At 43.0% G+C, this 22563-nt stretch overlaps 1 protein-coding gene across 4 annotated transcripts in view; it reads right to left on the reverse strand.

The window, feature by feature from the left end:
• Positions 1-22563, reverse strand: part of JARID2 (jumonji and AT-rich interaction domain containing 2) — a 280018-nt gene that overhangs the window by 50719 nt on the left and 206736 nt on the right. For all 4 annotated transcript variants that reach the window (XM_030929317.1, XM_010376398.2, XM_010376397.2 and 1 more), the window contains 2 exons: positions 22016-22185; positions 3621-3797 (listed from right to left, as the gene is read on the reverse strand). In XM_030929317.1, coding sequence (XP_030785177.1) covers positions 3621-3774 — 154 coding nt within the window. In that variant the 5' untranslated portion in view covers positions 3775-3797; positions 22016-22185. The remainder of the gene's footprint in view (positions 1-3620; positions 3798-22015; positions 22186-22563) is intronic.

Here is a 22563-nt window from a genome sequence, read left to right on the forward strand (position 1 = left end):
AATCTTTCCTAACACAGGTATTCAGATTTGCTAAAAACTCACAAATTCTGTAAGAAAAATTCTAGCAGGGTTGGTTTCGTGTTTGTGTCTCTTTGACTTGCTTGGTCTTTTGAATACCCCATAGGAAATGGAATTTTTCTGACCAGGTTAAGATCTAAACAATGCCCAGGGGTAGCAATAAAAAGAAAACCTCAGACTAAATAAGATTAAAACTTCCCTACGATGCTGCTGAAGAGCAGTGAACTAAATGGCAGAGGGACATGCCAGGAAGTGAGCGCCTGCTCCAGGAACAGGCAGGCCTAACACAGACTGAACAGGGAAATGGCTGAGGACTTCAGACAACAGAATGGGACAGCAGGAAGGACTGCAGTCTGGACAGATCTAAATACAGGTCTCTTGGGCCTGTAAGAATTCCCCCATCAAACTTCCCCTGAAGTTTAGATGAAGGCAAACAGATTGCACAGCCTCATGGATTCTCCCAAGACGGTAGTTCTGGGACTCTGCTGGGTTGAAATCAAAGAAAACCCATTCACAACTCAAATACAACATAATCAAAATGGTAGAAGCTTGGAGGTTGGGGGCAGGGCTAATCACAGATGATGTCAATCTAACTAAAGCTATAAGCCAGCTGCTCAGGGATGTGAGAAGGGCCTTTCAGTTTGGTTATCTACAAGTCTCAGAAAAGGAAGCACAGAAAGGTTTTAAGTTTCAGTAAAGTTAGTCCCCTGCCTAAACCCAGCTGGTTTGGGTATGCTTCCTGCAGCTCCTCTATTTGATGCTGTGACTCTATTGTAAAAGAAAAGACAACAGAAGAGACAGGGAGGAAGAGAATCAGGAGGGAGGGCAAGGACACAACTCAGAAAAGGCAGTAGGAGGTGGGTGTGTCAGTGCTTACCCAAGATCACTCATTCCACCTAGTCCTCCCAGCCTGGAGCCAGGATACACACTATCCTACGTCAAAATTCATTCGGGGACAAAAACATCCCAACAATGTTTCTGGAAATATTTGAATTAACAAGCATTAAAAAAAATTCTTTTAATAAAAAATGAAAAAGTAGAATCTCCTAAGATTTTTGAAACTCAGAAGTTTATCTGTGTAAATGCATACAGATATGTATCTACAGATAGTTACACTTTCCTTGACTCCTAGTGGCAATGACAGTGGTCAACATAGAATCATTATGCCCTCCTTTAGGTGAGAGCCCAGCCTATCCTGTCACCCTCATTCTATCCCTTTCTTTCATACACTCCATGTAACGTGCTGCCAGATAGTCACTGCCCCTGCACATAACTAAGATCCATGCAGATGATGATTCTTAACATTAAAAACTGAATCTATGAGAAAAATCAGCATGTGAATCCAATGTCTCTACATCAAGCCCAAACACTCTGGAAAACAAAGGAGTTAAGGACCCCAGTGCAACTGTACTAGTATACACAGGATTAACTCAACTGATCAAGACGTCAGATAAATTCACCTGGGTCTTTCCAGGTCACCAAAGAGTAGACGTCCACACTAGCAGAACAACAGGCAACAGTCCCAAGTACAGGCATTATTCTGCATCACTCTGTTTGCGGTATGCTTCCTCCTTAGCAATTACATCTGTACACTAATACCCGTATTCCAATTTACATATGCAGTCCTCTTCCAACCATCCCGATGCCCTGATGACTACAGCTGCAAGTAACAACCTTTTCCCCAAAAGGTTAAAATGTGGTTACATTTTGTATTTACCCCATCTCCCCAATTAAACCACAAGTCCTTAAAAAGACGTCGCACCCTCTACTGTGCATATGTGTCACCTAAACACAATCAAAAGCAAGAGGCAAGCCAGCTGAACAATTGTTAAGTGGACAGAGCAGAAAGGCCCAACAATAATGAAAGCTAGACAGAGATTTCAATCATGTCTAAGCTGTGCTTGTCCTGAGCCTCTACTTCCCAGAAGGCAAATGACGGTTCAGTGCACAGGCACCAAGGAGAAAAATGAGCAGCATTCCTTTGCCTCAATCACTTACAGACAGCACTGATTTTCTGCCATTTGTAGGTAAGGCTTCTCTATCTTACAGGGTCTCAGTGGGTCCTAAGTAAAATAAGTCTATAGAGTAGCTGATAGAAGGGCAACAGAAAACAGCCATACCTCCTGACTCCCACTCTCTTTGCTTCCCTCCTCTTTCTTTGCTTTTTTTTTTTTTTTTTTTTTGAGACAGAGTCTCACTCTGTCGCCCAGGCTGGAGTGCAATGGCGCAATCTTGGTTCACTGCAACCTCCGCCTCCCGGATTCAAGCAATTCTCCTGCCTCAGCCTCTCGAGTAGCTGGAACTACAGAGGTGCGTGCCACCATGCCCAGCTAATCTTTTGTATTTTTAGTAGAGACGGGGTTTCACCATGTTGGCCAGGATGGTCTTGATCTCTTGACCTCGTGACCCACCTGCCTCGGCCTCCCAAAGTGCTGGCCACCATGCCCGGCTTCTTTCCTCTTTTCTTACACTCATTCCCCCACTCAGTGTAATTCCAGTTAGTTCAGGGCTACCTCTGTGCTGCCTCTAAAATCACTCATTTTTACACCTATTCTACATCCTCCAATGTCTACTGGACAACCAATGTTTAGTAACCCTTGTTACTTTGGTCAGGGAATTGCCTACATTTACAACCTCACTGTGCATTTCCCCTTCTTCAAGTTATCTCCCTTTAAGAAGTCCTCATCACCGATGTCAGCTTTATGTTTTCGGGGCACAACTCCATTTAGGTCACTTCTCTATTGAAAAACCACTAGGCGGCTGGGCACGGTGGCTCACGCCTGTAATCCCAGCACTTTGGGAGGCCAAGGCGGGTGGATCACGAGGTCAGGAGATTGAGACCATTCTAGCTAACACGGTGAAACCCCACCTCTACTAAAAATACAAAAAATTAGCTGAACGTGGTGGCGGGCACCTGTAGTCCCAGCTACTCAGGAGGCTGAGGCAGGAGAATGGCATGAACCCGGGAGGTGGAGCTTGCAGTGAGCTGAGACCGTGCCATTGTGCTCCAGCCTGGGCGACACAGTGAGGCTCTGTCTCAAAAAAAAAAAAGAAGGAAGAAAGAAAAACCACTAGGCACTTTCTATAGCCAACTTATTCATATAAGACTAGTTTCCTCGCTATGATACCCAAGCTTTTGCTCCTGCCTTTTCTCCTCCTCCTCCACAATATACACGCAAGGGGAAAATTAGTCCACTTCAGAATGAATGTGGAATTCCACAGGAGGAATAATAGTTTTCTTCCTACACCATACCCACCTGCCAAAATCACATTAGTAATTAAAGGGGGGCACAGATATTGTTTCACTAAATCTTGACCATCCCCATGTAGATACGGTCTTTTCCTGTTCCGATGCCTGTTTATCTGCAGTTCTTATAGAATTTACCATCATCTCCACAACATAAGAGTATCTGCGCTCACCTAGAACACCCTGGACTACACTAAGCTATACTAATAATCCCTTTGCCCATGAAGTGTCTGGCCCTGGAGAAGTACCCAGAACGAGCTTTGCCTTCATCTCATCTCTTCTCAACAGAGGCTCTCTTCCAGCTCTCACCCAGCGCTTTAGATTTTTTGTTATCCAAGTTCAACGGTGGACCTACCATGCCCGTTGTGAACATGTTTGTGGGTTTTTCCTTTCCTGGGGGTCGACTGGCATGAAGATGAAGCATTGTTGGTGGCTGTTTTGACGTCTTCTGTCTCATCATCTTCCTCCTCGACTTCCTCCTCATCCTGAGAGCTTCCGAAATACACCATGCTGTTGGGCAGCGCAGGAGAACCTGGTGGAATAAGAAAAACAGCTCATAAACACAGGCCTTGACCCTCACCCTTTCTGGAAGAACACCACAATGAAGACTAAACCTAAAGCCTCAAAACTGAGGAGAAAAAACAAAGCAACTGATCTCTACTGCCATTTTAAATTATTTTTCAAATACTCCCAAGATCATCTGTGCCTTTTGAACGTATTTCAAGCAAAATCCCCCAGCAGGAAGAAGATGCAAAACAGAACAAATCAGGATTTTTAAAATCGCATCTGAGTATCTCTTGAGAAAAAAAAAAAAACACCTCCAAGGATGGAACAAAAAAATAATAAAATAAAAACACCTACCCACTGCTGAGGAAGAGAGATTACTCTAAATTAATAGACTTAAAAAAAAAAAAAAAAAAAAATCGGCCGGGTGCGGTGGCTCAAACCTGTAATCCCAGCACTTTGGGAGGCCGAGACGGGCGGATCACGAGGTCAGGAGATCAGGACCATCCTGGCTAACACGGTGAAACCCCGTCTCTACTAAAAAATACAAAAAACTAGCCAGGCGAGATGGCGGGCACCTGTAGTCCCAGCTACTTGGGAGGCTGAGGCAGGAGAATGGCGTAAACCCGGGAGGCGGAGCTTGCAGTGAGCTGAGATCCGGTCACTGCAGTCCAGGCTGGGCGACATGTCGAGCAAGACTCCGTCTCAAAAAAAAAAAAAAAAAAAAATCAAAGAAAAGACGATTAGAGAAGCTAGAAGTAAAAATGGAATATAACATTTCATTATATAAAATCACTGTGTTGTATTCATAAGGAATGATTGGTGGATACGAGTTCCCCAAACTCCAATGGTTTTGGAAGCTACTTTCATGTCCTGATTAGGTTAACTGGATGCAAAATTACCCAAAATAGATTCCCACGCTGCACTAAGTAAAAGTGCTGAATTTGAAATAAAAAATGAAAAAACAAACCTCCCAACAAGAAAACTGACCTCGTCACCCTTACCCTTTTACATCTTAACCTTGCATCCTCAAAGATTCTCATTCCAGATTTTAAAGTAACAAAAAAACAAGCTCAATCAATATCATTACTTTTCTAGACAGGGTGTGGCTCTGTTGCCCAAGCGGTGGCGCAGTCACAGCTCACCGCACGCTTTACTGGGGTCAAGCAATCCTGTAGGCTACAGCTACAGGCGCGCCACCACACCTAGTTAATTTTTCGTAATTGTTGTAGAGATGGAGTCTCGCTATGTTGCCCAGGTTGGTCTGAAACTTCTGGACTCAAGCGATCCTCCTGCCTTGGCCTCCCGAAGTGCTGGGATTGCAGGCATGAGCCCCCGTGCCCACGCTTAGGCTCGATATTCTTTTAAAAAAAAAAAAAAAAAAAAGCACAATATAGTTCTTCTTTATCAAACAAAGGCAATTCAGGAGATATAATCAAGTCATTCGTACATTATTTGGAACCAGAGGCTTCTAAAACACAAACAAAATCCCCTTCAGATAATAGTAAAAGAACTAAATAGGAAATTCATGTCTTCTCTGGCCTGCCTGCCTATGAATGAGCTAAAAACACTCTAGTAACATCAACGAAGAGACAAATCACCAATTCAGTCTCCTATCGAAACAGAGATCTCAAAGATCGCAAGGTTAAAACACACAGTTAAAACCATTTCTGTCCAGCTTTGGAACTATATGCTCAGTGACAAGGAAGTGGAAAATTTCAGGAGCTGAAATGGCAAACCAAGCATCCATCTCCCCAAAATGCAAAGAGTATGTGGGACCTTCAACCCCTTCCTTTTCCTACAGGCATCTTCATGACCTACCAATGTTCAAAAACCCCCCAAATTATGTGAACCACATCACTGACTGAATATGCAACTTCAAAGGGATGTAGTCAGCAGAAAGATCCTCTGTAGATAGATTTCAACTTGGTCTCACAAAAGCCATTTTGATGTTTTGTTCCCCTCCCCTTAATTGTCTCCATTTAGAAGTAGATTCTGGACAGAAAGAAGGTTCTTTTTTTTTTTTTGAGACGGAGTCTTGCTCTGTCGCCCAGGCTGGAGTGCAGTGGCCGGATCTCAGCTCACTGCAACCTCCGCCTCCCGGGTTCACGCCATTCTCCCGCCTCAGCCTCCTGAGTAGCTGGGACCACAGGCGCCCGCCACCTCGCCCGGCTAATTTTTTGTATTTTTAGTAGAGACGGGGTTTCACCGTGTTAGCCAGGATGGTCCTGATCTCCTGACCTCGTGATCCGCCCGTCTCGGCCTCCCAAAGTGCTGGGATTACAGGCTTGAGCCACCGCGCCCGGCCAGAAAGAAGGTTCTTAAACCTGACACAGATTTTGGGGAAAATCAAATAGAAAAGGGAGTAAAATAAAGAGTCAGGAGTTAAAAGAGAAAGAGAAAAAAATATCTACCCCCATTTCCACTGGACCAAAATATATGCTCAATCCAAATGGTTTTACTGTTAGTACAAGACTGACTAGGAAAACAGGAGGCTAATAATTAGCATGATTTTCAGTACAGTATCACCATTCCTGTGTACAGACAGGTTATCTACATAGTCAAATATAACAACATTGTTGATCCATCCTCCCTAAATCTACCTTTACAAGTATTTATGAAAAAGCAAGAGTAAGTACAGCCCTCAAAAAATGTTCAAATTATTTTACTATTGATCTAACATATGCTGTCAGTCATACTATTAGGAGAGAACTTGTAAGTTTTAGACTCTGCTATTAAATTTCCCTCTTTTAAAAGTTAAATAGTTCCTTCCAGATAAAAATAGCCATGCTTAATTTCTTTTAAAGCACAGCCTTCCTATATTGTATCTTGGAGGCAATGACTAGCAGCTGAAATCCAAACGATGGAACGGTATAAAAACAGCAGGTTTTTGTGTAGATCTTTCTTATAGTAACTTCTGCAGCCAATTCAATCATTTGTCAGAGGGAAACAGTAACAGGAGAAGCAGGAGGGACTGAAAAGTTACAGGCATGTATTTCAAGAGGAGAGCCATCACCCCTCCAGCCTTCCTCTCTCCCTCAGTTGCAAAGGCAATAAACTCCACAAATGAGGCCATGTGGGAGCAATATAAAAATACAGCAATAAGGCCAGGCGCGGTGGCTCATGCCTGTAATCCCAGCACTTTGGGAAGCCGAGGCGGTGGATCACCTGAGGTCAGGAGTTCAAGACCAGCATGGCCAATATGGAGAAATCCCATCTCTACTAAAAATACAAAAACTAACAATACAAACGGTGATGCACATTTGCAATCCCAGCTACTCGGGAGGCTGAGACAGGAGAATCACTTGAACCTGGAGGCAAAGGTTGCAGTGAGCCGAGATCACACCACTGCACTCCAGGTTGGGCAAGAGAACAAGACTCTGTCTCAAAAAAGAAGAAAACACAGCAATAAGATCCACTAAAAATATTCTAAGATTCAAAGAGAATCAGGTAAAAATCCATGTAAAGCACATTGGAAATAAGGAATTAACTTCCACTTAACAGGATCTGCTGAGGATTTTTTAAAAAACTCAAACACTAGAGAAGCAGCATGAAGCAACTATCACATTCCTCACACTCAAGATGTTGAGAGAAAGGGTGAGGATTGAGTTTATGTTGCAAAGAACTAAAACGGAGAAAACATCTAGACGCTCAATTCAGCATCCAGACTTTATTGATATCCACAAAGGACAATATATTGTTTTTGAGAAAAGGAATCACTCTGTCACCCAGGCTGGAATGCAGTGGTGTGATCATGACTCACTACAGCCTTGACCTCCTGGCTGCAAGTGATCCTCTCACCTCAGCCTCCTGTAGCTGGGACTACAGGTACACACCACCAAACCCAGATCATTTTTTCATTTTTTGCAGTTCTTATAGAATTTACCATCATTCCAAGGCTTGTCTCAAACTCCTGACCTCACATGATCTTCTCATCTGATCTCCCATAGCACTGGGATTACAGGAGTGAGCCACCATGTCCAGCCCATAGATGATAATTTTTTAACAAAAGGAGAAAACAACCAATATTATGAATGGATTTGTTTTAATGGCTCCTCCACAAAAACAAATAGGTGATGTGACCTGCTGAGTACTGGGAAAGAAAGTGAGGGGCTAAAATAGAAGAAATGTAAGATTAGAAATAGAAGACCAGTGAGGAATAAGGGCAATTCTGAGGAACTTGCTCTCAAAGTAAAACCTTCTAACAACATTAAGTCCCTCTGACGGAACTAGTCCTGAAGTCAGAGGTGGGAAAGAACCCATTTCTCCTACATATGGGGACAAGGAAAAACGTATTGTTTTCAACCCAGAAAATGATTCTGCTTCTATTCAGATGATTGGCACGTTGGTCTGGATCTAAAGGTAAAGTATCAACAAAGAAAAACGGGTAATGAAGGATTGGTAAATCAAATGGGGAATCAGGAGGTAATATGTTGGAAGAAGGAAGACTTGGAAAAGGGAAAGTATAGGAAAGGGATTGAAGCAGAATAAAAATGAACTCCAGGGGAGGAGGTCGGTTAACCACCACCAAAGTGCCCTTAGTTCAGAGGTTAAGCTTCTGCCCCTTCTTCTCACTGGTGGGTAACCCATAAGGACAACACTGTCGTCCCCCCAAGCCGCCAGCCCCGCCAGCCCGCATATGACCTGACTCTCCTCCCAGGCATCATCCACCAAGGGCAACTGCCAATCCATCACCCATCCACCAGCAGGAGCACTCATGAACAATCAGCATCTCCCCTAGAAGGAGCAGACATCCAGAATTTGGCCAGGCACCCTCAAACCTGTCCATCTCATTAACCTCATAGACAAACTGAAGTAGGTACAAAAGAATAAAGCCAACAGAGTCTAATGCTGCACATGCCAATGCTCTGTCACTACGTGGTTGCTGTAAATCCCTCTAAGAATCCTGCTGGCGTGTCCACTTGAAAATCGCAGAGGGGTCAAACTGTCATGCCAGACCCAGAGAAGCCACAGAACTGGCAAAATGAAGCCAAAATGGGTTCTTTTTTTCTCATTGAGACAAACGCAGTAACATCACCTCACATTTCATGCAAAAGTAAAAATGATCACTGATAGAAAAGGACTGAATGTAGTAACAGCTCAATAACAACCTCAAATGTGTAAGACACAAAGCATCTTAGAAACTACAATTAAGACATTTACATAAAGAGCATTTATTTCTTCTTTACCTAGATACAAGCTTGATTATCTCTTTTAAAAATAAATGCAGAGGAGGAAGAATCTGCTGGATACAAACAGGATGAAGGAAAGGATATTTCAAACCCCTCAAGACACACAGCAGACCAGGGTGTTTATCACTGGAGAAAACTACTGCATATTCCTCAGTAGGGAATGGGTTAATGGATGCATTACGTAATTACATCGTGCTAAGTCGGTAGAAACTTCGTATCTAGCAGACCTATGTGAAAACAGAACAAGCCAAGCAGGGTGGCTCATGCTTGTAATCCCAGCACTTTGGGAGGTCAAGGCAGGCAGATCACCTGAGGCCAGGAGTTTGAAACTAGCCTGGCTGTCTCTACTAAAAACTATAAAAATTAGCTGGGCACAGTGGCAGATGCCTGTAATCCCAGCTACTAGGGAGGCTGAGGCAGGAGAATCACTTGAACCTGGGAGGCAGAGGTTACAGTGAGCTGAAACTGCGCCACTGCACTCCAGCCAGGGTGACAGAGTGAGACTCTGTCTGAAAGAAAAAACAAAAAACAAAAAACAGAACAGTGTGTTTTTAAATTTTTCATTAAAAATAGCTTGTAACTTAATAGATCTTGGCACATAAGGGGTCAGCTTCATATCTAGACATTTTATTAGGAAAATTTTTCTCCTCTAAATGTCAGATGAAGCAATCTTTTGAAAAGCTCATTGTGGGTCCAGGATTCACAAAAATGGGAATGGAGCTAGCTACAAGGTTGAAAACAACAGGAAGAGAGAGATGAAGACAGGTGATTCACAACTTGAAAATACTTTCTAAAAAGAGGCCTTCCCCTTTCCACAGCAAGGCTCACCTACAAACTGCTGTGAAACACCAGTAAGGATGGTAAAAACGGAGGCTCACACCTGTAATCCCAGCATTTTGGGAGGCCGAGGCGGGTGGATCACCTGAGGTCAGAAATTCAAGACCAGCCTGGCTAACATGGTGAAACCCCACTACTAAAAATACAAAAAATTAGCCGGGTATGGTGGTAGCTGCCTTGTAATCCCAGCTACTCCGGCGGCTGACGCAGGAGAATCACTTGAACCTGGGAGGCGGAGGTTGTGGTGAGCTGAGATCGCGCCATTGCCCTCCAGCCTGGGCAACAAGAGTTAACTTCACCTCAAAAAAGAAAAGAAAAGAAAAAAGAAAAAGAAAAGAAAGGGCTCCGCAACCTCATATGACCTCTCGGGGGTGGACTCTGCATGGCAAAAACACAAGCCCCGTTCACATTAATTAGCAAGTGAGAGAGGCTGACTTTTCACATGGAACACCACATCGTCTCTCTCCTTTACAAACTCTCATTTTAGAAAAGTAACCAACAAAAGTTGTATGTTTGAGAGGTTTGGGAATTGTGTGGGATTTTTTTCAGGGGAAGACTTTATGGGTGGTCATCATAAAAGTATAGTCAGTATAGACACTTTCCTATTAAAATTACAGGCAGATTTTCTCTCCCGATTATTCAAGTGCATTAGCAAATGTAAAAAAAATCTGAACTTGGATCAGATAAGAGCAATCAGAGTACGGAATGCATCTGCTCTTTGCCAAAGCCGTATTTCATTACTTTTCAGAATTAGCTGGCAACGTCTCCACAATATTTACTGAAGTGCAAACCAAATGTTTTCATCTGGACAAAAATCAAACTGTGGTATGTTACAACCACAACAGAGATCATGTTAATCCAAAAGCTTGCTTTCTCTAATTTAGGCTGTGGTTTCTATAAAATTGGATTCTTCTCTATGAATCATGTATACAGACAAGCCCTCCTGCCCATTATCTTCCCGCCCTCGACCAGTTCTTGATCTTAAGCAGCCAAACATCACTTGGCTATATTTTGGAAAGACCCTAAAGGGATTCCCTGTGCACTGTCATTTAGCTGGAGAGTCAAATTCTACTGCTTGACCCAATTACCATGGGGCTGGCCCACTGAGTTTCTGTTTTATCTTAGGGATACATAAACAGAATGAAAAGTAATCAATCCTACTATCAAATTAAGAAACAAAACTTCAAAGTGAGCTGGTAGGGACTTGGGCAACGGATAGAAGATGAAAGAAATCACAGAAGAAAGCAGTTGCACCCCAATACCCTAGTTCACCAATCTACGTATGTATGTATGTACCAAGCACTATTCAAGGCACCAGAGACTCAAACAGGGCAGATGTCTACATTCAGCTCATACGTTCATGCATGTACAACATGTAAACACAAACTTCCCTAAAAGGCTTCGGGACAAACATAACATGTCCAGTGGCAATCTCTGCCTATTCCTGGTCTGACTTTACAACTTATTAGGGAAGAATTTCCCAACTGGCATTCATTTGCCTACCATCCTAAAAGTATTTGCCAGATCCAGATACTCCATGTGCTATTATTTTCTATAAGGTGACTTGCATTCATGTCTTAAATAATTTATCTCCATTGTATCAAGACAAAATTACTATCAATTGTACTAAAGGAAAGGTAATGGTTAAAATTAAAATGAATGTAAAACGTTCACTTAATGTCCTTTCTGGCATGAAGAGGGGTTTGTGTAGCAGAGACAGGGAAGCAGCCCTCAATACCATGAGCAAAACACAAAGGGAATCCCTATTTCTTCCTGAATAAGGAGGTGCCTATCCAATCATGCCCATCTTGGGAAGGTACTTCTTTTTAAATAGGTAGGTCCAAAAAAAAAAGGATACCAACCACTGAAAGGACTCTACATGGGATCCATGACTCCAGGATGAGGCCAAGGCTCTGGGAATGGCTTACTTGCCATGAGACTCGAGGTTACTCAACTGTACACAGAGCATAGTGTATTCAGTCGAAACATTTTTATGGCCTCAAACATAGGCAAAAGCAAGTGCAGCGACTCACAGTAAGGTGATATCGTTTTACTCATAGGTATAAAATCATACTGTCATTCTTTCCATAGGTGACAGCAAATCTTCTTTCCCAAATGGGAAAGTAAGTAGACTGGTTGGTGACCAGGATCTGGGAGATAGGGGGTGAAAATGCAAAATGAACTCAATGGTTAGAATAAGCTGAACCTTCCGTCTTTGTTAAGGAACAAGGAGGGATGACGCAATGACCTCCTGGATGCATGGCCAATCTTTCCTTCAGCAACCCTCCCTCCTCCTCCTCCTCCTCTTCCTGGATTACGGCTCTCAAGAACTACCCCAAGCCGGGCGCGGTGGCTCAAGCCTGTAATCCCAGCACTTTGGGAGGCCGAGACGGGCGGATCACGAGGTCAGGAGATCGAGACCATCCTGGCTAACACGGTGAAACCCCGTCTCTACTAAAAAATACAAAAACTAGCCGGGCGAGGTGGCGGGCGCCTGTAGTCCCAGCTACTTGGGAGGCTGAGGCAGGAGAATGGCGTGGACCCGGGAGGCGGAGCTTGCAGTGAGCTGAGATCCGGCCACTGCACTCCAGCCTGGGCGACAGAGCGAGACTCCGTCTCAAAAAAAAAAAAAAAAAAAAAAAAAAAAAAGAACTACCCCAATTAAGCACCCAGGTGTGCCTATCTAATCCCACATACAGGAAAGTCCCGACATTAGGGTAGTATTCTATCTGCAAGAGCAATTAACATGTGGGACTTCACAAGGAGAATACAATGGGTATCAAACCACCTTCCCTCCCAATCTCCTACTCCCATGCTGATCTAGCATCTATGTCACTGAAAACTGTAACATTCCCCTTACAACCTTTCCTATGTTGTTCGTCCGCACTGGCAATTCAAAACACATTCAAATACACATCCAGTCAAATGCCACAAGGTCTATCCATGGTTCTCTTCATCTCACTGAATATACAAATCATACCACATAGCAGCAGCCATGATGGTGCTCAAGCCATCACAGTATTATCTCAAGTTGAGAAGAAGAAACCAGTAAGAAAGTGAACATTCTGGCCGGGTGCAGTGGCTCATGCCTGTAATCCTAGCACTTTGGGAGGCCAAGGTGGGCGGATCCCCTGAGGTCAGGAGTTCAAGACCAGTCTGGTCAACATGGTGAAACACTGTCTCTACTAAAAATACGAAAATTAGCTGGCTGTGGTGGGGCACGCCTGTAGTCCCAACTACTCAGGAGGCTGAGGCAGGAGAATAGCTTGAACGTGGGAGGTGGCGGTTGCAGTGAGCGGAGATCACGCCACTGCACTCCAGCCTGGGTGACAGAGCGAGACTCCATCTCAAAAAACAAAACAAAAACAACCACCACCAACAACAACAAAAATGAGCATTCTAACTTACAGCCACTATAGACAAAAGTCTTTGTGCAAATCATGTGAGACCCTCCTCAGTTCCCAATACAGAAGCCGAATACTAAACTTCCCTGTGGGACACAGATACCAGGGACTTCAGTGCTATCAATGAAACCCCTGCAGTCAGCAAGGTGCTTGGCCAACAAAACAGCGCTGCCATACTTAAAGTCTTATTTCCATGTTCTCTAAGTGGATTTCAGAAAGACTCAAGGACTCTCTAGAAAGTAAGGAGAAGGCCAGATATGACTCTGAGAAGTACTGCTGAATCTGTGCCAGTACTCACTAGCAGGAAAAAGGGAGCCTGGTTTATCTTCAGGGAGGGCACAGCATGGTCAGAGGCCAGCTGGCCTGTAGCAGGGAGAATCCTCACAGCAAAATGACCTACGGTCCTATTAATAACATCTGATCAAGGTCACAGGGCCAATAAAAGTGATCCATCCTTCCCCTCCTCAGACCTCAAAAATTCCAAGGTTTCAGATTTCTTCATTATTGACTGAAAAACTATCCCAACAAATAAACAGGTAGCTCAGCAGAACTAAGTAACTGACTCTAGGAGAAAACCAAGCATATGCAGAATGTAAGGCCACTGAAAGCTCCTAGGCAGTGATGACACCATTCTCAAACATACACTTTCACTGTTGCGGCTCTCAAAAACTTAAGATGCAACACCTCCCAGAGACCCTCAAAAAAAGTTGTGTACCACTGGAGACAGTGTGCTTTCCTCCCCAAAGAGTTTACATAATGTAAAGTATTCCCATTTTGCTCAAGGAAGCTCATTATTAGCACCACAGTGTTTCTTGCAATTGGGGGATTACTTAATTGCTTTCTGGCAGGTTAATCCCCTTTCATTCTGTGACCTCTAAATCACCCCAGGCTTTTGCATTTGCCCTACTTAGAATTCCTAGTCTTCAATACTCAAGGCTAGGACTACATCAAAATATGTGTTTCTTGCCAACGAGGCCAGCAACGCTCTCTACAAAAAACACCACAGGTGGGCTGTCTCTTCTATTACCTATGGTCTATCCAGCTGGTCTTTTAGACAGTTCCACCTGAATCCAAAATCTAACTCTCTTCCTCTCCACTACCTCTGCCTCAATTCACTGGAAAAATGGAAAATGAATGTACAGCTGGACCTCTGTATCAGAGGCTTCTGCACCCATGGAATCAACCAACTGTAGAACGAAAACATTCAGGTAAAAATGGAGACGGTCGCATCTGTGCTGAATACATACAGACCCATTTTTTCCTTGTAATTATTCTCTAAACAATATTGTGAAACAAATTTCCATAGCATTTACATTGTATTAGGTATTATAAGTAATCCAGAGATTATTTAAAGTATACAGGAGGATGTGCATACATGCAAATACCATGTACCATGTTACACAATGGACTTGAGTATCCATGAATTTTGGTTTCAAAAGGAGGTCCATAAATCAGTCCCCTGAGTTATCAAAGGATGACTATATGTGGATGGCTACCTCAAGTATTAATTCTGGGCTAGTTCATACCCATTAGCTTTAGTTCACCCCTGCAGCAACTGTGTGCTGTATGTAGACTATAGACTATCCATTTCGCAGATGAGGAAGCTCAGGCTGAGAAATATTTAAATCATCTGCCCCAAGACTTGCCAGCCTTCGGCCAATGCTCCTAGGAAGACCTCCCTGCAGCCTCAATCGATTTTCTGCAGAGCTGCCAGTAACATCTTTCTAACCTTGTAGGTGTGTAATGATGTCACCCCTGACTTGAAGAACCCAAGGGGCACTCCAGTAACTACCCCAGGGCATGCAGAATCTGAGGCTTATCCTAACTTGCTTGCTTTAACTCCAGGCCCTCCAACATCAATCCATGCCTTGGCAGGTGCTTCTACAGAACCCCTTCCCAGCACTATCCTCTTTCTGTAAAGGTTCCTAATGCACTGTAACTCAAGACCTGCAGCAAATGTCACCATTCCTTTGCAGCCATCCCAGAACCTCTCCCTTCCCACTTTTATTGGTACACACCTCTACCCCAGCATTTTCACGCATTTATTGTTATATCCTCAATTTTACCCACCACCGATACTGCTTTCCTGGGCCTAATCTGTTTTCTAGGTGTCTAGCATACAAAAATAGTTTAATAAAGGTTTGCTGAATTAATTAGCAATTGAGTGACAGCTGATCACTAAAGATTCTGTAAGACAGAAGAAACAAAAGGCAGGCAGTTCCAAAACAAGACAGCATTGCTTCACAGCGGCTGACAGTAAGGATATTTACGAGGAATTCCCCATAACAACGCTCTCTTCAATGTGCCGAGCCGTGACGCTGAACTGTGAAGCCCACGGTCATAGGAATGAACTGTATATGTAGGTTTGCATGCTTCAGGAGTCCCCTTTGGGAATCCCCTTGTTTGCAGTGCCCCATAAAGAGGAAAATGTAAATAAGAGAATCATTTAACCTGCCAGTGCTCTGCTACATTAAGCTCTTTTTAATCTGTTAATAATCATAGTCAGAACAAAGAGGAGACGACAGAACTCATTAAGAATAACGAGAGTGGTGACAGGGAATACGGCGATGGTACGAATCACTGCATGCAGCAAGTGCAAAACCCTCTTCCCCGCGTGTGCCAGTGAAAGATACTAATTATGCCTCTGGCAAGAGACATGTGGACCCCTTCAAAGCAGCTATTTAAAGATAAATACACTGCGGGCAAATACTTCGGGCCGGCTGCACTGTTCACCCCATCCTCCTTTCCTTTAGAAATGTTAGGTCACAATATTAAATAGGAAATGAAAGAGCCTTGCAGACTTAGCTGGTAGTGTCTTAAAACAAATTTGTTTTAGATTTCTAAAGCTTTTAACCTCAGAATGACTAGCTGGGTGTTTACATATCTATATTAATCCCAGTATTAATGGTATAGGGTTTTTTCTCCCCATCTCAAAGATTTCTCACTGTCATTAACAGATTACAAACAAGGTTTAAAGAACTCCACTCGCTGACTTTCCCTTGGCCTCACAATTTCTTCTCTTCCAAATTCCAAAGAATTGTCAAGAATATTAAACGTAATAATTGGGGACTGGAGACAAAAAAAAAAAAAAAAAGACCTGGATCCTTAGCAACAAACATCACTTCCAGGTGTTTGATTTGGCTCCTTCATTATTTCTGCAGCCAGACTTTCTTCCCTATACATAATGAGCATATTAAAGACTGCCTTCTTTACCCCTCACAGTGCCCGCTTGTCACCCAAGGGTGACGGGCTGACTGAGCTCTTTATGGTGAACACTAGAGGCTTGGGGATGTGACAAGTTATGTTTGCTTTGGAATCAGCACCAAAAAAGAACAGAATTAGAATGCAGATGTAAGAAGGTTAATCGCATTCCCAACTGTCAACTTTGCCTGAAAGGGCTTCAACAAGGTGAAGATTTAACTAAGGATATGCGTCATCAGCACCGGATATCAAAAAGGTGAAATATCTCTAAGTGTGCATCAGGAATTAGACAGATTATGAGACATTCGCCAAATGGAAAATAAGCTATTAAAATGAAATGACAGGCATTTTTGTGACAGTGTTAAGTAGGAAAACCAGACTGCAAAAAACGAAAGTATATTGCAATACCATTTCAGGAAAAATATGTATTATATACGCACACCGAATGCTCAGTAAGATATTCACAAACAAGGTAATTAACAGCAGTCATCTCTCGGAGATGGTGGAGATGCTATTTTGAACGTATTCTTTTGCCTACTTCTTTACCTTTCTTCTGCCAATATTCCCAAGATGAACAGGAACTACTTTTATGATTGTAAGAAAAAAAAAAAACCTTAACATCCTGTTTTTCTTAAATTAAAATGGAAATAAAAGTATTAAAGTACCACAACAACAGGGATCACTGTATAACCTTTGTACACACTGAAATACAGGTTTTAATTAGCTCAAGAAACTACCTATTAAAAGATGCTATCTAAGGCCACCAAATCCATCAGATTTTCAGGGTCATGAAGCTATAATAAGCATCATCTGTCATTTGGGGCTTGTAGAGTCAGATCAGGTAAACACACTTATCCTCTTGGGGGAAAAAAGGCATTTTAAAGCTAAGATGACTCATTTTTAATACCTCAGATCTAAAAAAAGGTATGAGAAATAGCAAAACAGTACAATATTGCATGTATACCAACAGAAAAACAAATAACAAAGCCTATTTTTATTGCTTAGCTCACAAATGAAATTCATTTCCAAGGTTCAGAGCATTTTTTAAAATTGGTTTTAAACATCTCCTAGGCTTTAATTATTTAAACCTTTTTTGTATTTGACATCTAAAAGAAGTAAATTTTATCTATGAAAAGATGATTCTCTTCTGTCTGGAACCCTGAAACTTCAAAGCCAGGTACTTACTTGGTGACGTTTTCTCTAGATGGCATTTATGTGAACAATAAATAAGCATGCCTCTGCAACTAAGAGACTCTCTGAGTTTCCCAGAACCTCAGAAAACATGTTATAAGATAGTGCACACACAAGCACACGTAGCACAAATACACATACTTCTTCCTCTCTATACAGAATCACTGAGACATTCCCTGATGGGTTTCTCTCCTTTTCTACCTTTGGGAACTAAATACAACAGTCACAATAGCTCCACAGTAAAGACTTGCATAACTAAATTCCATAATCAACAGAGCAATCTTTAGACAGCCTCATGAAACGGGATTGGTGGATTGGTGGAGGCAGAAACTATTATTTCACGATTTACTAAGCAAAATGCCAAGAGCAATTCTAGACATCAAAATTCCTTTCCCAAAAGTAGCCAAACTAGTTAAGTCATAGTTACTCTTTAAAACACCTGGCTTTGGCCGGGCGCAGCGGCTCACGCCTGTAATCCCAACACTTTGGAAGGCCAAGGCGGTCGGATCGCCTGAGGTCAGGAGTTCGGGACCAACCTGACTAACACAGTGAAACCCCGTCTCTACTAAAAATACAAAAATTAGCCGGGCATAGTGGCGAGCACCTGTAATCCCAGCTACTTGGGAGGCTGAGGCAGGAGAATCACTTGAACTCAGGAGGCAGAGGTTGCAGTGAGCCGAGATCGCGCTACTGCACTCCAGCCTGGGCGACAGAGTAAGACTCTGTCTCAAGAAAATACACTTGGCTCCAATTATGTTGAAAAGCCATGCATATTTAGCAAAGGATACCAAATTATGGTTAGATAGAAGGAGTAAGTTCTAGTGTTCTATACCACTGTAGGATGTCTACAGTTAGCAATATCTAGAAGGAGGATGTTGAATGTTCCCAACACCAACAAATTATGAATGTTTGAGATGAGGGATATGCTGATTACCCTGATCTGATCACTTATATGTATCACAAAATCATGTGACCCATAAATATGTACAATTATGTCATTTAAAAAAAAATTTTTGGAGCCATGCAAGACCAAAGTCACAAATAAAGAGTCCCATATCACCGTGTTTTTTTTTTTTGGAGACAGAGTGCCGCTTTATTGCCGAGGCACGGTCATGTCTCACGGCAGCCTCAAACTCAAACTCCAGGTGTCAAGGATTCTCCCGTGTCAGCCTCCACGTAGATGGGCTATAGGCAGCACAACCAAGCCCGGCTAGATCCACCTGAATCAACTTGCTGCTGATGGCGCTGTGGAGCCTTCAAAGATTCCTTTAGGGCAAATACATCCTTCTGAGTACACAGCCCACTCATTCTCCACTCCTGATCATCACACCACACTCTACCAGTCTCACAGCCTAGTGGCCAGTCCAGCACAAGAGTCTGTCATATTTAGTCCTCACAGCTTCCCTTCCATCTTCATACTCAACATCCAGGATCGGGAGAATCTTTCAGCCAAAATCTATGTAAAAAGTAACAGAGATGGCTGGGCATGGTGGCTCATGCCTGTCATCCCAGCACTTTGGGAGGCCGAGATGGCAGGAGAATTGCATGAGCCCAGGACTTCAAGACCAGCCTGGGAAACACAGCAAGACCCCTTCGCTACAAAAAAAAAAAAAAAAAAACTAAAACTAAAAATAAAAAAATTGCTCAGTGTCGTTGCATGCGCCTGTAGGCCTAGCTATTGGAGAGGCTGAGGCAGAAGGATGGCTTGAGCCCAGGAGGTTGAGGCTGCTTAGAGCCATGACTGTGCCACTGCAATCCAGAAGTGAACAACCTCTCATTATCTTATTTTGATATGAGACAAGACCCTTTGTCTCCAAAAACAAACCAAAAAGTTAATGGAGATCAACTGGTGGGAATCCCACCTACCTCATCTCCCTGTTTTCAAGGCTCAATGACCGACAAGGGCTATTATGTACTAACAAGTACATAATAACTCTCCTTTCTTATGTGTTAAGAATCAACAGGAACTATCATCATATCCTACGCCAAAAATTCCCCCAAACAATTCAGTCCCAAAACCAATTGGTAAGGCAGGGCAATTGGGCAAAGGGAGGGAGTGAGGAGCAACCACATGGGGTGTCAGGGCTGAGTTTCCCATCATGGGGGCAGCAGAGATGGGAGGTGGGTTACACTGAAAAGACATGGCAAGTAAGTATATTAAGGATTACAGGAGCCAAGGTCCTCGGGGATGAATGCACATGAACCCCTTGGTGTTAAACGGAAACTGGAGGTATGGCTGCTAACTCACACATTTTAATAAACACAGAACTCTGGATAGACCCCTATAAACACACAACCTCAGTCTACTAAGAGCACCTGGGAGAAATGACATTCCCATAGTCCCCAGCATCCCTTGTGCCCAGATCTTGGCTCCTCAACAGTACTTGTCCCTAGAAGAAAGCAGGGCTCCTTGGAGACATGTCCATTTCCAGGGCTGAGGGCGGGAAAGTACACCATGAGCCTGGAACATTTTGTTGTGCCAGGAGCAAGGCTGGAAGGATGACAGGGACACGTCAAAAGGAATAAAAAGCCAGCCTGACGAGGGTGCACGGATGAGACGGTGATCTGGAACAACCTGAACATCAGAATACATAATAGGAGTAACAGATTATAACCCTTTGCATAAAATAGGAAGCCCATACACATACAATTATGATAAAGATGATGAGATGTACTAGTTTCAAAGAATATCCTCTCTTAACACTTATACATTGCAAAGGCTGAGATGGGTAACTTTGCTCCTGACAGGCCCACCACAGTCAAATGATCAGCATGAACACAGTGTGGAAAGGGAAGGACTGAACTGTGTATCCCTACAGTGGGCCCAACAACGAGGAGGAGGAATCACTTCCCTTGTGGCATTCCTGCCAAAAATACAAACCAGAATGTCATCATGAGGAAACACCAGGCAACCAAATCAAGGGACACTCTAAAAAATAATTGACCTGTAATTTTCTTTTTTTTTTTTTTTTTTTTTTTTTTTTTTTTTTTTTTTTTTTGAGGCGGAGTCTCGCTCTGTCGCCCGGACTGGAGTGCAGTGGCCGGATCTCAGCTCACTGCAAGCTCCGCCTCCCGGGTTTACGCCATTCTCCTGCCTCAGCCTCCCGAGTAGCTGGGACTACAGGCGCCCGCCACCTCGCCCGGCTAGTTTTTGTATTTTTAGTAGAGACGGGGTTTCACTGTGTTAGCCAGGATGGTCTCGATCTCCTGACCTCGTGATCCGCCCGTCTCGGCCTCCCAAAGTGCTGGGATTACAGGCTTGAGCCACCGCGCCCGGCCTGACCTGTAATTTTCAAGTGTTGAGGTCAAAGACAAAACAATGAGGAACTCTTCCAGATTAAGCAGACTACACACAATTAATGGCATTGCCTAATTCTGAACTAGGTCGTTTTGCTCTAAACTCAGACATTACAAAGCACCTTCAGAACAAAGGTGAAACAGAGGTTTGAGGAACACATGGGGAGCCATGTATCCCTGTGAACTTCCTAACTTTGACAGTTATAGGAAAATGTACTTACCTGAAGGAAAGACATACTAATGTATTGAGAGATGATGGGTAGCAACTTTTTAAGGTACTTAAAATCTGTCTGTAATAATAAATTATCAAAATATTAATCAAATAAAAGTGACCCTGAACCTTGAGGCCTTCCCAAAGATGTCCAATAGCAAAAGCCCTCTCCTTCTGTTCATTTTCTCTCAAATAAGCACACCCAAGGAACTCTCTGTGTTCAGGACTTCCTATATTTTCTATCATTCCTCCAGAAAAGGCTCCTTATTCTCTCAGACAAGCTTCTGTGTTCTTTCGTCACAGCTATTAGAAAACTTAGTAACAAGGAAACTGCAACAAACACTTTCACAAATAACTCCATTCAGATCCCAAATCCACCTGGACTCTGTTAACTGGTTCAAATTGAAACATGGACCAGTATTTGCACAGTCAATTAGACTCTGAAAGTACTAGTATTGTTTTCCTTAACATAATACAGGGCTGAGAGAACCATAAGCCCCTCATCACCACGGCTTATTGACAGGCCTTCGGAAGCACATGGAAAGGGGCCTTCACATCCCCAAAGTACTCCATCAAAAAAAAAAATTGCCTTACAAAACAATGTGTGCAAGGTGGTGGTGTGGTGGAGAGAAATCAAATTAGAAGTCAAAGTTAGAAACTGCATAACTGCGTATCAAGAAGCCAGGAAGTGGGGTGTAAGACTCATATTAAAAAGGAAATAAAACTTAACAGATGGTTCAAAGGCCACACCCAGCACTCTCAAAGGGATTTCTCACTTTCAATTCCCCCTCAACCCAGGTTGGGGACAGAAAAATGAACATGGCAGAGAGTAGAGCTAAAGTCTCTTCCACGTAGACCTCAGGCTTACATGTAGATTCCAAGTAGGCCTCGTCTGATCATTGCAAAGTCTTACCTCGAAGGCAGAGAAAGGTAAGAAAATCTTCTGTCTTAGGCTTCCTTTTAGAGAGGTCTGATATCTGAGTAGCTGGAGGGGGTAGCAATGGCTCCACTATCTTTACTGGAGTTGTGCTGGGACTATTCGGCTGAGATTGAGCAAACTTCCTTTGTGCTTGCAGCCTGGGCCTGTAAAAGCAAAAGAAAATTAAAAATAAATTAAGCAGAGACTGGAGGATACAGGCCTACGTGCGGCAATAAAACCATGATACATAAGGAGAAAAAAGATCCTATTTCAAGCAAACTCTAATTAAGGTTCTATATCTCTCACACTCTCACAAACCACGGGACTCCTTTCAAGCACAATAAATTTGGTTAAAGGACTGTGTTTCGTACATTGATATAAAGTGTGTGTCATGGACATGTGTATACATGTGTGTAGAAGTACATGCCGATGTACACACCGTTTCCCTGAGTATTTAAAAACTACACACGGTATTTGACATCATCAGCTTAATGGTATTCACTTATTTCCACTGACAGTAAAGCAGAAAACCCTGTATCATT

This window comes from Rhinopithecus roxellana, chromosome 4, assembly GCF_007565055.1.
Source record: "Rhinopithecus roxellana isolate Shanxi Qingling chromosome 4, ASM756505v1, whole genome shotgun sequence".
Taxonomy (NCBI): domain Eukaryota; kingdom Metazoa; phylum Chordata; class Mammalia; order Primates; family Cercopithecidae; genus Rhinopithecus; species Rhinopithecus roxellana.